A 15,636-nucleotide genomic window follows, 5' to 3' on the forward strand; every position below is an offset into this window, starting at 1 on the left:
ATAAACTAGCGCATTACGTACCGTTTCACTAGCCTGCTCTCACTTCACTTCAGCGTCATCATTACGACACGGCATTGATTACGGCTTTTGTTCACACAGTTTTTGTTACCTGGTCCCCATCCCGGGATCAATCCCGGGTCGTGTTTGCGTTCACACAGAAGGTGTTCTGGGAATTTCCCGGGATCAACGCGCTGTGTGAAAGGGGGCCTACTCACTGAAAGAACCATATTTGGCTCGAGAGCATCGGTTCCTCCCAAGCAGTCTGTGCTCTGTGGAATACGTTTTACACATGGTTTTACACCAGTGCATTTTCATTTTAAAATGCATATCCTTCGCTACGGTTGCGCCTGCTGTCCACACACACTACTCCGGAGTTTTCGACCCCCGAAGGGAGACTGACCTCTTCAGTTCAGTCAAGTCCGAAGCAAGACGGTCACACGCAACTGACGCAACCCATAGCAACGCGTTATGGCAACGACACCTCAGACTGACAGAAACGTAAAAATAAACGTGTGTACAAAACTAAAGTAGCCTAAATTCACATGTTAATTATAATAAAATGCATTTTGTTTTATTGACCACAATATTATCATTGATATTTGCACTTTTTGGCACTTTTGATTAATTTTGAAAAAGGGCAGGGGCTCGAGCACCCAAAGCCTTTTAAAAAATATTTCAAAACAATATCTTTTTTAACTGGGGTTGAATAGCTTAGTACTTCACACTATTTACATTTTTTTTAAACAAGAAAAATCATGTATTAATAGGACACAAAGATATATGATAAATGTACAATGTTTTTATTTATTTGATAAAGGCATACATTGAAGGTGAAACCAGTCTTTTGTAGGATTATTGTAATATACACAATCTGTACATGTATTACTTCCAGAAACAAAAAGAAAATTGAATCAAACCAGAAAAATAAAGTAAAAAAACAGAAACGAAGCCGTCATTAATACCATTGAACATACTGTGAGTGTTTTCAAGATATTTTAAAGCTGCATGAAAACCACAAAACATTGGAATATCGTGTGTGCACCATCCTTCTATTGACAGAAAAGCTTCATGAAACATATTTGCAAAAGCTGGCACCTATTAAATCGCACTTGTGCCAACGGTGATGCCAGTCCAGAAAACTCCTCAGACTGGTGCCCGTAACATTATACATGTAAACAATGATAGTAATATTACAGCATGTAAATGTCATCGTTTAGGCCTGATGAAGAATATTTCAAACATTCACTTTTGTTCTGTCGCTTCTAGCCGTCTACATCGTATCAAAACATGAATCTGATCAAACTAAGAATGACCAAAGAATTTAAATCAACTCTCTAATTTGGTTTCTTGCTCATTGGCAAATATTATTAGAAACGTTTGTCACATGCACTTGCTGTTGTGAACAGATATCTACCTTCGGTTTTATACAGAAATATACATCAGTTGTTATAGGGATAGTTCACTCCAAAATGAAAATTCAGTTTTTATTTATTCTCTCAACCCTCGTGTTCAAACCTGCTTGACTCACTTTCTACCATAAAACACAAAAGTATTTATTTTGCAGAATATCTAAGCTGCTCTTTGAAAGTAGCCACTGACCAGGGGCTAATCAAATAAAATAAAGGACAAATACGAAACTATACGAAACTGAAATAAAGCTCTAAAAAGCTTAAGGGCCAGATTTACTAATCTTTTTACAATTTTTTTTAGGTATTTTATTATCTAAAATCAATATTTTTATTCATAAATATGTCCTCAATGGTGTACAAATACCTCTGCCAATTATCTGACTTATCCTCGTAAACGAAGAATTTATTATCTTTATATACATGTGACGGGTAGGTCCACGGAGGCTTCCATGTCGTTCCGCCATCTTGAAAACTATAATAGCAGAGAGGGACAAAAAGTACTAGGCCAACGCGTTTTCGTTCAGAGCCAGCGTCACGTGACTGAAAGCAGCAGAAACGGAGGAGCAGAGCAGTGAGAGGCGCTTCACTGCCCCGGCAAGTTTAAAAGGCTGCATTGCACTGTTATTTTTAATGGCGGACCATACTGTACATATGCCGAGCCACAGGAGAAGAAATCCTCGTCGCCAAAAAAGTCCAAAATTGAACGTAAAAGGAAACTGGACCGGAGATTACAAGGTGTGTCAAGTTGCAGTCTGTTTGAAATAACAAACCTGTTCACCCGAAGGAAAACTCGACGAAGTGCTATTAGAAGACATCCTGTCATAGCTTTTTGGTACATAACAGCTACCGTAGATGCAACACGCATTTGAAAAAGCGAGGCGCTGGGAGAACACAATTAGTTTGAATTCAAAACACAATTTCACCGCTAGATGGGAGAAATTCCTACACAGTGTCCCTTTAAGACTCTAAATTTATGAGAGGAGAGTATTTAAAGGAATCATGTAAGGTGATTTATTAAGGTTTGCGCTAGTCAATTCTCTGGTGTTTCCGCCATTATTTACCCCTCAAAAAAGCACGCCTTAAACCAGACGCTAACTTGCGCTGCTCTTGATAGCTTTAGTTATTATGGAAATGATCCGGTTCTGTCTGTGTTCTTTAATTTTAAAGAACTTCTAATTTTCTAACATGTGACAAATTTTAAAGACGTCGTCAGTAGATCACGCGCAGAACTTTACACTCCCATCTGCACTTTTATTGGATTGCGCTCTCACGCTAAATTGCCCTGTTTAGTAAATCTGGCCCTAAATGTTTTATTTTGTTTTTACATAAGAAAGTCGGTCATACGGGTTTGGAACATAGTCTGTAAAAAAAAAAAATGGACGAAGCACCTTCACTCTCTTCCATTGTAGAAAAGTGAAGCCACCAATATCCCAATATGGTGCTTACATCTTGCGCAGATTTGGGATCCGATTCTGCGCAGTAGTGAGTGTGTGTGGAGTCGCGATATCAAGGTCCCGCCCTCACTCTCGCAGAAACCGTTAGTATTAGCAACTCATTGTGTCAGTGTAAAATAAACAGTTAAGGAAATGTCGAAATTAAAGTTAAAGCTCCAATCTCCTCCCGAGAATCCCCAAAAAAAGTCTGTTGGTGCATCAGTGAATACTTTATTTAGAGAAGCTGTCAATCATGACGTCACACAATGTTTTTATAGCAACAAATAACTAACTAAAACCAAACTTATTTCAAAAAACGAACACTTAAACTTACATCAGCGAGATAAAAACTACCTAAAATGACAGAAAACATCTTTGGAAAAAATGTATTTGAAGTGTAATTTGTTTAGTTTTCCTCACGTCCATTGCTTCGTCAATTACATTACATGGTTTACGATCTATACTGGGACCAACCAGCTGGGGGCGATCGAGGCGCTTTGGCTTCACTTTTCTGGAGTTGTGCGGGAGCTTGGTTTGCAATTGATCACCGAACTTTTGATTACACCTTGAATAGTCATGATTCAATTGCATTAATCATTATTACAGTTAGGGTCACTTTGTGACAACAATGTGCAATATCTTTACATGAAACTGTCAAGTTTCTGTATTGTGGTGTGTTACATTTATGGTCACTTAATTATTGTTGTTGTGTTGTCATGTTTGGATGCACCGTAAGGTTTGCTAATTAATTTCACCGTATGACCACCAGGGTGAACGTGATTTCACCAAGTACCACATGTTCCTGGATCAACATCTTTGTTGATCCTGGAACAACTTTCAGATCAACCAATCAGATTTGAGGGACAAGTTTACAGTTTATGTCATGTTTAGGCTTAGAACCAGGGTTAGGTGCTTCAACATCAGTGTTATTCACCTATTATTTCCCTCTAATTTTAGGGAAAGGTTATGGGTAGGGTTAGGTTTAGGGGTAGGGATAGGGTAAGGACTAAATTTTGGGACAGGAATGTTATTCCAGGATCAACAAAATATGTTGATCCAGGAACATGTCTTACTTGGCAAAATCACAGTGACCATAATACCTGCAATGACAATAAAATGTAGTAGAGAAAATGTGAGAATGTTTTCATTTTTGGATGAACTATCCCAACTTCAAGGGTCGGTGTAAGGAATGATGTGGGTGTACGGGCTCTCGGGTTGGGTAGTAAGTAAAGATAAGAGGAACCTAAAGTGCACAGCTCTCCGTGCAGTCGATGGTACTATCATCAGCGGCCCTCTTCCTGAGCTCTCGGCCGGGTTTGTGGTGAGCGTGGTGTTTGTGGTGCTCAGACTGCAGAACGTCCTCCTGTGACGTCGCCCCCTGGTGGGACGGAGGATCCGCGCGCTCCACCTGCAGGTACGCCCGCACGCGATGGTGACGTAGCTTGCTGTCGCTGAAGTCGATGACGCGGCATTCATACGTGCCCTCGTCTGACGGCTTCACATTGGACAGTCGGAGCTTGTGGGAGATGTTGCTTCCGGCGACCTTCACCACCTGCGGAGAGACGGACAGGAGAACTGCTCAGAGGTTTGAAAATGATCGGTCAGGGTATTAAATCATTAATCAGCCTCGAAAATGCTGATTTAAAACAGACTCCGACTGATTTGGGCTGAAGCAGAGATGACTAGGAGGTCAAAACATGCATTGTGTTCTAGAAAAGAGCAGCTTTTTGAGAACATTTAAGGAGAGACCCTACAGGCAAAACCATTGTTTTTCAAATTTTTTGGGACATTTAGCTTCCATAACTAGTGGAAAGTAAGCATCCAAAATCACATTTAAAGAGATAGTTCACCCAAAAATCAAACTTACTCGCCCTCAAGTTGTTCCAAACCTGTATGAATTTTTTTCTTCTGAGCACAAAAGAAGATATTTCGAAGAATGTCGATAAACAGATGATGGACCCCATTGACTTACATAGTATTTTTTTATATATATACTATAGAAGTCAATGGAGACCATCAACTGTATGTTTACCCATATTATTCAAAATATCTTCTTTTGTGTTTAGAAGAAGAAAGAAATTCGAGGGTGAGTAAATTAGGACAAAATGTTCATCAACTATCCCTTTAAGTGTTTATTTACACTTTATCTACTAGTCTGTAGATTTCCATTACAATACATATATTTAATAAGGGTTAAAAAAACTGCACTTCAGCAGCACTTACACGCACCAAACTTTACAGATTTTATCCTATCTATATTCTGAAGGCTTTTAGTGAGGGGATTGCTGTTCGCTTTATCCAACATTCACATTTCTGTTCTGCAAATGTATGCATATTTAATCATATAAAACCTAATTTGCATATTTGAACATTTCAGACAACTTTGCAAAACAATACAACTGTCTTAATGTACTGTGATTAATGAATTGGGAAGTATAGTGATGCTAAATGATTAAATGTAGTGTCTTGCATTAAATGCAATAAAGCATGTGGAACTCACAAATCTCATAAACCTCTGGATTTGTTAACAAAATGTTTTTTTTATGGTTCCTATAGCACTCATTGTCATGTCTCGCAGGCATGTCTCCTGAACATCAGAGCTCCAGTGTGGATCATCATGAAACGCTACAGTAGGGCCGTTTCTCAATATGCGTTCTTGTCTGTACTTGTGTTCTTGTGGACTTGTGAAACGTCATCAGTCGCTGCCCAAGTACTGTCTCAATACACAAGTTTGCATTTTGGCAAGAACGGTTAAAAATCCCGGAAGTGTTCTTGACACGCCCATTTTCCCGAGGATGCATCGGTTGGTAACTTGTGTGAACTTGACGGCAGAAATATCCCAGGATTCATTTCGGCATTCAAGGAAGGAGCGGGAGCAGAAAGGCAGAACAACAGTTAGTCGTTTTTCTACAATTTCGTATGCTATTTCATCACTAAATTCACTTCTGAGAGCATTTGATGCGAGAAATCTACTGTGTTGATTTCAAATATTGCCATTTTTACGAAAATTTATGGCGAATCGAAAATATGCTCAAACATTTTCGGTAGTGAACAATCTCCATAAGCGCACGCGGGTGTAGCTAGCGAGCCAACCGGCCAGTCATGCTAAAAACCTGGCAGTTATCATCAATAATTCTTGTTATGTTTGCGTACTGAAGACGGCGGTGTGCGGGGGTATTGCGCAATACCAGCAAGAACACATCGCCTCAAACTGTCAGCAGCGTTCTGTGTGCTCGTCACCTTGTAAGTTTATTCTTCCAAGAACAACTAGCAAGAGCGTTCTCCCCAAGAACACAAGTCCGTTCTTTGCATTCTTGGTTTTGAGAAACGGCCTAGATGTAATGTGAGGCAGCAGTGATGCTGTCTGAGACACTGTCCCAAATACACACTCCATAGTGGACAAGTATGCGGCATCATGTCACTGAAGTGTGGACTCTAGGGATTTAGGACAGCGTTTGGGACGGGGCCAGTGAAATGCAACAGTGTTTGGCAGTGAGAGACAGTGACACGCAGCATTGAAGACCGGGTTTCCATCCATGTATTTTTTTGTGTGCAAATTTTGGTATATTGAATAAAAATGAAATGGAAACAGCAAATTTCTAACATGTGCATTAAAAAATAACTTTATTTATAAGTAATTAATTAATTTATTATTAGTTTTTCTTGAACTCATTGCATATAAAAATACTGCTTTATTGCGACAATTTTTTTTTACACACAAAAACAGCTGCAGTGGAGTCAATAACTGAGCTTTCTTCCACATATTTCTATGCATATTTTGGGACATTGCATAAAAAATGCTGGATGGGAAATGCAAATAAAATAGCCAAATGCAACTGCAAATGTTAATAAATACTATATTCAATAATAAATGACGAAAAATTGAAAGATTAAAATAAATTATGAAAAAAAAAAATCCCCAAAAATTATTCAAATATCTTTATTTGTTATTCAAAATGGGAAATGCAAATAAAATACCCAAAATGTAGCTTAAATGTTAATAAATATTTTATTGGAAAATAAATTATGAAAACTTAAAATATAAAAATAAATTATGAAAATTATAAATCCTAAAAAAAATGAAAATATATTTATTTATTTATTTATAGTAATTAGTTTATTAGTTAATTAGTGCAAACTGTTGAATACTATTGATTACATTGAATACTATTGATTGTAGTAAAAGGGCCAGTGTGATGCAGCAGTGAGATTCAGAGAGAGAGAGTGAAATGCATCTGTGCAACCTTACAAACACGGAGCGTCTCGGTTTCCCTTCAACTTCACCAACTTCACCTTCTAGCAATGATAATCCCATCAAGTTCGGTCAGAAATCTTGAGGTAATGTTTGATGACCAACAAGACCACACTGCAAGGCCAGCTCCGTCACGCAGGTTTGCACCACACAACATCAGGAAGATCAGGCCCATGAAACACAGCTCCTCGTCCAGGCCCTGGTCATCTCTAGACTGGCCTATTGCAATGCTGTTCAGACTACAGATGCAGCACGACTGTTCTTCAATGAGCCCAAGAGAGCTCACGTCACACTTCTGTTTATCTCAGTGCACTTGTTCATGAGATTGAAGCTTGCAGAACGGCCACAGGCTCTACACACTCCTCATGAATCTACATGCCCTCCAGAAGCAGCGTCGACGCTGAGAGGCACAAAATCACTATCCAGAATGTTTTCGTTCAGTTTCTTGCTGGTGAATATTATCATTATTATCATCTGGATAACTTATGTATCCGGATACACGGTTAAAAAGGATCCTCTAGGTAAGATTTGGTCTTCCAATGATAATAACGATTAAGCCTAGTTGATGAAGTATTTTTTTTTTTTTAAGCTTTAAGAAGAATAGATTTTAAACGATATTATTCGTTGTATATTCCTGTAAAAAAGAATGTAGTTCATTTGGAATTATTCAGCCTTTATGATCAAGCAGAAACTTATGTGCAAATGCAGACGTGAATAATATTAATGAACTCAGCAGCTCATCGATGCTTAGTGCGGTTTATATTGTTATTAGTAGTAGAATTCATAGTAGTATTACAGTTTTTTTCGATTGCTAAACGACAGTGAGCACAACTGGAGCTACATGTGTAAACTCTAACTACAGTCTGCACAGCAGCAGATCATGTGGACCAAACTCTAGTTCGTTTTTCATTGCTTGAACACAGTTTTCAAAACTCTACACACTTATCCCATGACTTTAACCACAACCTGCACAACACTGTGGATTGACAGCACTTTGTTCAAATGCTAACACACTGCTGTCAAAACTGTGAACCACACATTCAAAACAGAATAGATTTCAGCCTTGCGCCTTTCAAACACGGCTGACTGCAATTTCAGCTGAAAGGCTAAGCAGGAGTCTTGCTTGTTATTTGTTCGAATTACAGTATGTACTTTTAGTTTCTACATTTTTTTTCTCTCTCATTACTGTAATTCCGTAAATTACTACAGACTATTGAAGCAAACTGCTAATTTCCATGTACCTTAAAGAATTGTTGTTCTAAAAATTTAAATAAATCATGTGAAAGAATGTCAATCTTTTCTTTGAAGAAAATATGACTTTGTATGAAGTCACTGAAATTGTTCAAACTGTAAAGATGAAATGTTTGTATTTTCTGTATTGGTGTTTGATGCTAGTGTTTTTACTCTCAGTGTGTTCTGAGTGACAGTGTGTGTTATCTCAGTGAGGGTTGTGTAGTGTTTTTACTCTCAGTGTGTTCTGAGTGACAGTGTGTGTTATCTCAGTGAGGGTTGTGTAGTGTTTGGCTGCACTGAGCCTGTTTTGAGCATGTGTTAAGAGTTGTGTTGCTTGGAATGAGTTTTGCAGGTGATGTGAACTGTTTAGCTCAGGGGACTGTTGGTAATGCAGACTGTAGTTAGAGTTTTGCACATATAGCTCCAGTTGTGCTCAATGTCGTTTAGCAATCGAAAAAAAACTGTATTATCTTATCAGTATTATTGTACATTTCAAACTTGTAATTGATTATTATTGTGTGTAAATATTATTGTGTGATGTTTTTTAGTAGAGTTCCTCTATTTAAACATGTATCTGCATTTTTACAGAAGAAACATATATCTGTAACTTTTGCTTTTCTGCAAGGGCTGGTGTTTAGATTTTTACAGTTTTGTTTAGTTATTTTATGTAAGTGGTATATCGTAGGAGCCTATTTGATGATGGGTACGTTTTACTTTAGATCAATGTTTGTGTTTCTGAGGCTCTCAAAAATGCAGCTATCACTTGTAACCAAAAACAGTGGTGAATGGTACGATATTTATATCATCATAGATATAGTTAGCGCAATAAATACCAGAAAATATTGTGATATAGTTTTAAGTCCATATCGCCCATAGCTTCTGGTGAAATGATCTTCCCAGTCCTATCCTGAACGCAGAATATTCAAGAAACAGCTGAAAACACAAATAATTGCATCCTAAAAAAAAAAAAAAAACCTTCTTCCCAATGCTTTGACTATTCCTTAATCTCTCCCTGTTCCAGCTTCTAAACGATGTCTGAAACTTTGTATTACCAGCACTTCTCATGTTTATTGCCTCTTTATGATAAATTCTTGCTCAGTTGTAAGTCACTTTGGATAAAAGCATCTGCTAAATGAATAAATGGGAGAAATCCTAATGGAAGTGAATGCAGTGGGAGATAGAAATGCAGATGTGGAACCGCAGAGACGGATGAGAGAGATTCACTCAACATTTCTCTCTCTCTCTCTCTGTCTCTCTCTGTCTCTCTCCCACTCTCTCTCTCTCTCTCTCTCTCTCTCTCTCTCTCTCTCTCTCTCTCTCTCTCTCTCTCTCTCTCTGAAACACACAGACAACAGGACAATCTCTGTGTAAAGCGGTCGGGGTTCCCAGCGGGTCCAGGCGCTCAATAAAGCGTCTGCCAGTGAAGCAGATTGAGTGTGGATCAGGTGGATAAATAAACATACATTCCCAAACCCACATGCACACACTCAAACACACATCAACTCGTTTCCACAGCGTTACATATGTCGAGGATGGTAACAAACAAACACTCTAGCTGTCAGCACCTGTAGGATCAGAAATAAGATCACAGCTAAATCTACAAGAGTTAACAACTGTATGGGGAAGGTCATGCTGGAGTCCAGTGAACGCCAGCGCCTGGACGGTGTGTTTCTAGTGGCTCTCCAGTCTCAGATCAACGGCTCTGCATTCAGTGGAAGCAAATGTCCTTGTGAATATTTTATGGAGTAGCAGAGAGAGAAGCTTTGATTTATTCACACACACACACACACATACACACACACACACACACACACACACACACACACACACACACACACACACACACACACACACACACACACACACACACACACACACACACACACGCACACACACACACACACACACACACACACACACACTCACACAACAAACACAGTTTTAGAACACACATATGCACACAACACACTCTAACACACCCCCCCCCACACACACACACCGTTTTAGACACGTTTAGAACATGCACTCAAACACAACACACTCTAACACACACAAACTCACAAAACACACACACAATCTCTCTCTCTCTCACACACACACACACACACACACACACACACACACACACATACACACACACTCTCTCTCTCTATTATACACTCACACAAAACACACACACACACACACACACACACACAATCTCTCTCTCACACACACACACACACACACACACACACACACACACACACACACACACACACACACACACACACACACACACACACACACACACACACACACACACACACACACTGACCCTCACATACTGAAGGTCTTACTTAACCTGCAAAGCTACACATTCACAGATTTGTCTAGTCGACACGTTGCTTCAATCACTAGTTGACAGTAATAAAGCCCCGTATGAGCAGACTGTGCACTCGCCCTCGATCAAACATGCTTATGGGGACTATTTGGATGCAATCCTGAGGACCCATGGGTTCGGACAATAAAATAGTAATTAAAAAACTTTTATTGAAATAAAATAAAACTGAAATCACAAATTGTGCAACCCTCCAAGTGGTTTCCACTACTCTGACAAGCGGTATTACAAGCCATAACCTACAGTATGAAGCCATCCTTAAAAATATTCTTGTTTGCCGTAACCCGACCGACCCTGTCAATTTAGGACCGACCCAATTATTCTTTTTCTTTTCTATTAGTCCAACCGACTTGCCGGTTGTAACTTCCGTTTAGACAGACCGATTTTTCACAATTCACAAAAAAAAACAAAAAAAAAACTCAAGCCTCTCAAGAAAAAAACATGTTTCCTTTACCACATTCTTTATGATGCTCTTAAATTTATCAACTGATACATACGTTTTCTTTTTGCAAATTATTCCATGCCCGTTAAAAAGCAACCACTTGGAGGAGCGTAGCTGGTAACTAGCAGAATTGAGACAGAGAAGGGTACAGAGGTAAGTAGGAAGTTTACCCAGCATGGCTTTAATAATAAAAATATACCAGTTTTCTGTGGGTGGACAGTGATGTCCAACTTACCATATCATATTATTACAGAATATTGTAACGGTCACCAGCTGGAGTGCCCTTGAGAGCCACCAGAGGGCACTCCACATCAGACGATTGTCATTCCCTCACAAACTACATCCCCAATAACTCACTACCCAAACTCTTCGTCCATTATCACATTCAACAGTGTCTCATTATCTTGTTTAGCTCACCCCATATAAACCTGGTTTTCTCATTCATTATCTGCGAAGTCTTGTTTAGTGTTACACTGCAATTCCAAGCATTCTCCCTGGTTTCATGTCTCTTGGTTTTTGGATTTCTTGCCTGTTCCGTTGATTACTCTTTTGCCCGTGTTCCTGTGTTGTGTTTGTTTGTGTGGACTGGTTGCCTGTACTTTGGATTACGTCTTTGGATTACCCTGTTCAATAAATACTGCATTTGAATCCACAACCTTTGTGTCTCAGAGCAGTTTGTGACAAATATGTACTCATCTGATCTTTGAGGAGTTAAATGTCTGTATTAATATACTTTTCAGCCTTTCATCCAGACCGTGTTTACTTGTCTGGTTGATCTTTGGCTCCATTTAATTCTGAGGAAATAAATAGTGAAATTCATGGGGGGGGAAATGAATAACACCTCATTATACAGTGCCCATTTCCCTTCGGTGCCCTCGGGGGCCGTTCTGCCAACCCCACCACCTCGTGTGCTTCAGGGCGCAACAGTCTCCAGCGACTTTTAGTCTCAGTGTCTGATTCGCGGAAGGAGGGTTTAAGAGGGTCAGATCGGTTGTTTCCTGCCGGTCATCCGTTTCAGGACACTGGATTGGCTTCTCAAGCTATACTAGAGACCAGTGTCAATAGGCTGGTTCCTTTAGTAGTCTCAGCCGTAGTCGTCTTGGGATAAGACATCTGAGGACAGTGATTATCTAAAAAAAAAGGCTTCGGGGAAGAGGTCCTGACGCCAATGGTGCCATACCTTAAGACCCTGTACCCCGCCACCTCATGTGCTTCAGGGCGCAGTGGTCTCCGGCGAGCACATATCTCAGTGTCCGACCGGAAACGTAGCGGCGCTGGGATTCTCGCCCCCTCCGAGGAGGGTCTCAGAGCTGTCAGTTCGGCTGTTCCCTGACGGTTCACGGTGTAGATTTGAAAATCATGCTATTCCCCATTATTGTTGAATAATGGAAGCTACACCAGATATTTTGCCAAGAGATTTCTTATTTCTTATTTAATAGAGAAATAGGCATTGAAGAATAAGGCTACATGAGAGGTGGTCTTCGTTCCAGATTTCTCTGTTCCCCATTTCTCTACCCCCTCAGTCCATCATGCAAGCTGTAAATGGTTTCTCTGTGTTTCTCCTCACTCACCCCTCATGCCTCTATGTTTCTCCTTCCTCTCACCTCATCATGCCTCTATGTTTCTCAGTTTGAGTCTTGTCTGCCCAAGTTCATGGGGGTCCTATCAACCATGGTTGGCCCCAATGCAACAAGAAGTGAAAGCCCTGTTGGAGAAATGGGCCATAGAACATGTACCTCCCTCCAACAGGGAAACCGGGTTCTACAGTCGGTATTTCATAAAGAAGGTTGGTGAGTTGCGTCCCATTTTGGATCTGCGAGTTCTGAACGAGTCCGTCATGCAGCTAAAATTCAAAATGTTAACCTTGAGACAAATCATGCCACAGATCAGATCCAAGGACTGGTTTGTCACAATAGATCTCAAGGACGCACTTCCATATATCCATGCTTCCATATTACAGGAAGTTCCTGAGGTTTGCTTTCAGGGGCAAAGCATACCAATATTGAGTTCTTACATTCGGCCTAGCACTATCATCCCACACTTTCACAAAATGCGTAGATGCATTGTTTTACACAAGACAGGCACTGGTCACTATGGTGGCGTTTGTAAAGACGTTCCCACATCTTAATAAACGCGAGTTCCCTTGAAAGGGAACACCTCGGTTACGACTGTAACCTCGGTTCCCTGAAGAGGGAATGAGACGTTGCGTCGCCCTGCCATACGTGCCTGTGATCGACTTGCTTCGACCTATCAGACGCTGACAATGTTTGGTCTGGGAGCGCTTTATAGCTTCCTGCCATGACGTCACCCACCTATAGGCCATTGGACTGATTTCACACGAGCTTCACAACACAATTACGCAGAGCGTTCCCACAGCGTCAATCTCAACACTACGTCTCGTTCCCTCTTTAGGGAACCGAGGTTACAGACGTAACCGAGGCGTTACCAATATTAACTGCTTACATAGGCGTAATTTGCGGGTGAGACAGGTGGGACATATCCCCATAACTTTTTGCCAGGGTCGATTGTGTCCCCACCACTTTTGAAACATCTCGCGGCACGGATGTACAAATACAAATAAATAAAAAAACCTTTCCAGTTAACTCTAGTAGAGCATTCATTTCGTTCGTTTGATAAATAAGAGGCGATCTGAAATGTGTCGTTTTTGAAATCAAGTGACCAAAGTGCTCGTTGCCGCTGCTATCAGTGGCGCGGATACAGTGTTCTGTTGTGACTCGCGCACAGTCTTCACAAGGACACGCGCTTCAATCCGTTGTGGAGACTCTCTATTTGTTACGGTGAAATCACAAAACATAAAGCACAAAAAAACGTGTCCCTGCTTGATATACAACCACTAATAAACAATCGGTTTTGATGAGGAAAAAAAAAACTATACTAACGTTACTTAGTGCGGATTAGAACCCAGAACCTCTGACACGCTTGGCAAAAGTCCTGCCACTGGACCATTAAAGTACATGGGGATAACAGTCGGATCTATGTATTTATTCACATGAAAGTTCTCGCCACTAACAACATATATTAGATCTCATTAAGCGACAAATTAAACACAATGTACTATTGTATACTATGTACCCCCCCCCACCCCACTCCCCACCCCCCAGACACACACACACCTGTCCCGCCCACTTTTTAAAACAAAGTTAAGCCACTGAATGCTTATATGCAATATCACACTGACAGTCATGCAGTGAGTATGGATCACAACAGCACAGTTGTGATGACCTACAGCGCAATCACAGATGAGAGTGAGGAGTGTGTGTGTGTGTGTGTGTGTGTGTGTGTGTGTGTGTGTGTGTGTGTGTGTGTGTGTGTGTGTGTGTGTGTGTGTGTGTGTGCGTTAACATTTAACTGTTGTTCTGTGTCACACACTCCACCTCTGAAACAAGCCCCAGCCGCTTTATCTCAGTCTGTGTTTGTGTCTCTCTAACCCTTCATTGCTTTAACGTGAGGAGGCTTCTGAGTCACACACACACACAGCCTGCAGCGACTCAACCAGCAAGAGCCGAGCAAGTTGCAAACAAATCACCTTTAGCCCAAGAGAGTGTGATGTTGTGTTTGCATGCTCCAGTTATTTGCCCTCCTGACACATACACACACACACACACACACACACACACACACACACACACACACACACACACACACACACACACACACACACACACACACACACACACACACCATGTACTTTTAGATGAAAACAGCTAAGAACGAACACGAAAGAGACGTTCATGAAGGAAATGAGAAGTAAATCACAAACTTACACTGATTTTGGTGGCATCCTTTGACATCTCATTCTGTGGCACCACCTGCAACAAGAAACATTGTAGTCATAATCAACATATTATGATATACAGTATCTCACAAAAGTGAGTACACCCCTCATATTTCAGCAAACATTTTAGTATATCTTCTCAAGGGCCAATACAAAACTTGGATAGATTTTAGAGTAGTCAATGTGCTGCTTGTATAGCAGTATATATTTACTGTCCTCTGAAAATAACTCAACATACAGCCGTTATTGTCAAAATAGCTAGCAACAAAACTGAGTACACCGTAAGTGAACATGTCAAAACTGTGTCCAAAGTGTCAATATTTTGTGTGAGTACCATTGTTATCTAGCACTGCCTTGATCCTCCTAGGCATGGAGTTCACCAGAGCTGCACAGGTTGTTGCTGCGATCCTCTTTCACTCCTCTATAATGTCATCAAGGAGCTGCTGGATGTTAGACACATGTTACTTCTCCACCTTTCACTTGAGGATCAGCACAGGTGCTCAATAGTGTTCAGGTCTGGAGACATACTTGGCCACTCCATCACGGGCATCATGTTCTGCTTCAGAATGTCACAGTTCATGTTGAAATCCATGTTTCCAAAATTCAAAATGAGCAAAATTCATAATCTTGGACAGGTTGTTTTCAGCTTTCTTGTGAGCCAGCTTCAGAAGAGGCTTCCTTCTGGGACGAG

The 15,636-nt window shown here is 40.5% G+C and overlaps 1 protein-coding gene across 2 annotated transcripts in view; it reads right to left on the bottom strand.

Moving 5' to 3' along the window:
• Positions 1-784: 784 nt before the first annotated feature.
• vstm2la (V-set and transmembrane domain containing 2 like a) overlaps positions 785-15,636 on the bottom strand; it is an 87,404-nt gene continuing 72,552 nt past the window's right edge. For both annotated transcript variants that reach the window (XM_077218033.1, XM_077218035.1), the window contains exons 3-4: positions 14,935-14,979; positions 785-4,394 (exon numbers count right to left, since the gene is read on the bottom strand). In XM_077218033.1, coding sequence (XP_077074148.1) covers positions 4,086-4,394; positions 14,935-14,979 — 354 coding nt within the window. In that variant the 3' untranslated portion in view covers positions 785-4,085. The remainder of the gene's footprint in view (positions 4,395-14,934; positions 14,980-15,636) is intronic.

This window comes from Siphateles boraxobius, unplaced genomic scaffold (assembly GCF_051911475.1).
Source record: "Siphateles boraxobius isolate OS27281-9 unplaced genomic scaffold, OSU_SipBor_1 77, whole genome shotgun sequence".
NCBI classification, from domain to species: domain Eukaryota; kingdom Metazoa; phylum Chordata; class Actinopteri; order Cypriniformes; family Leuciscidae; genus Siphateles; species Siphateles boraxobius.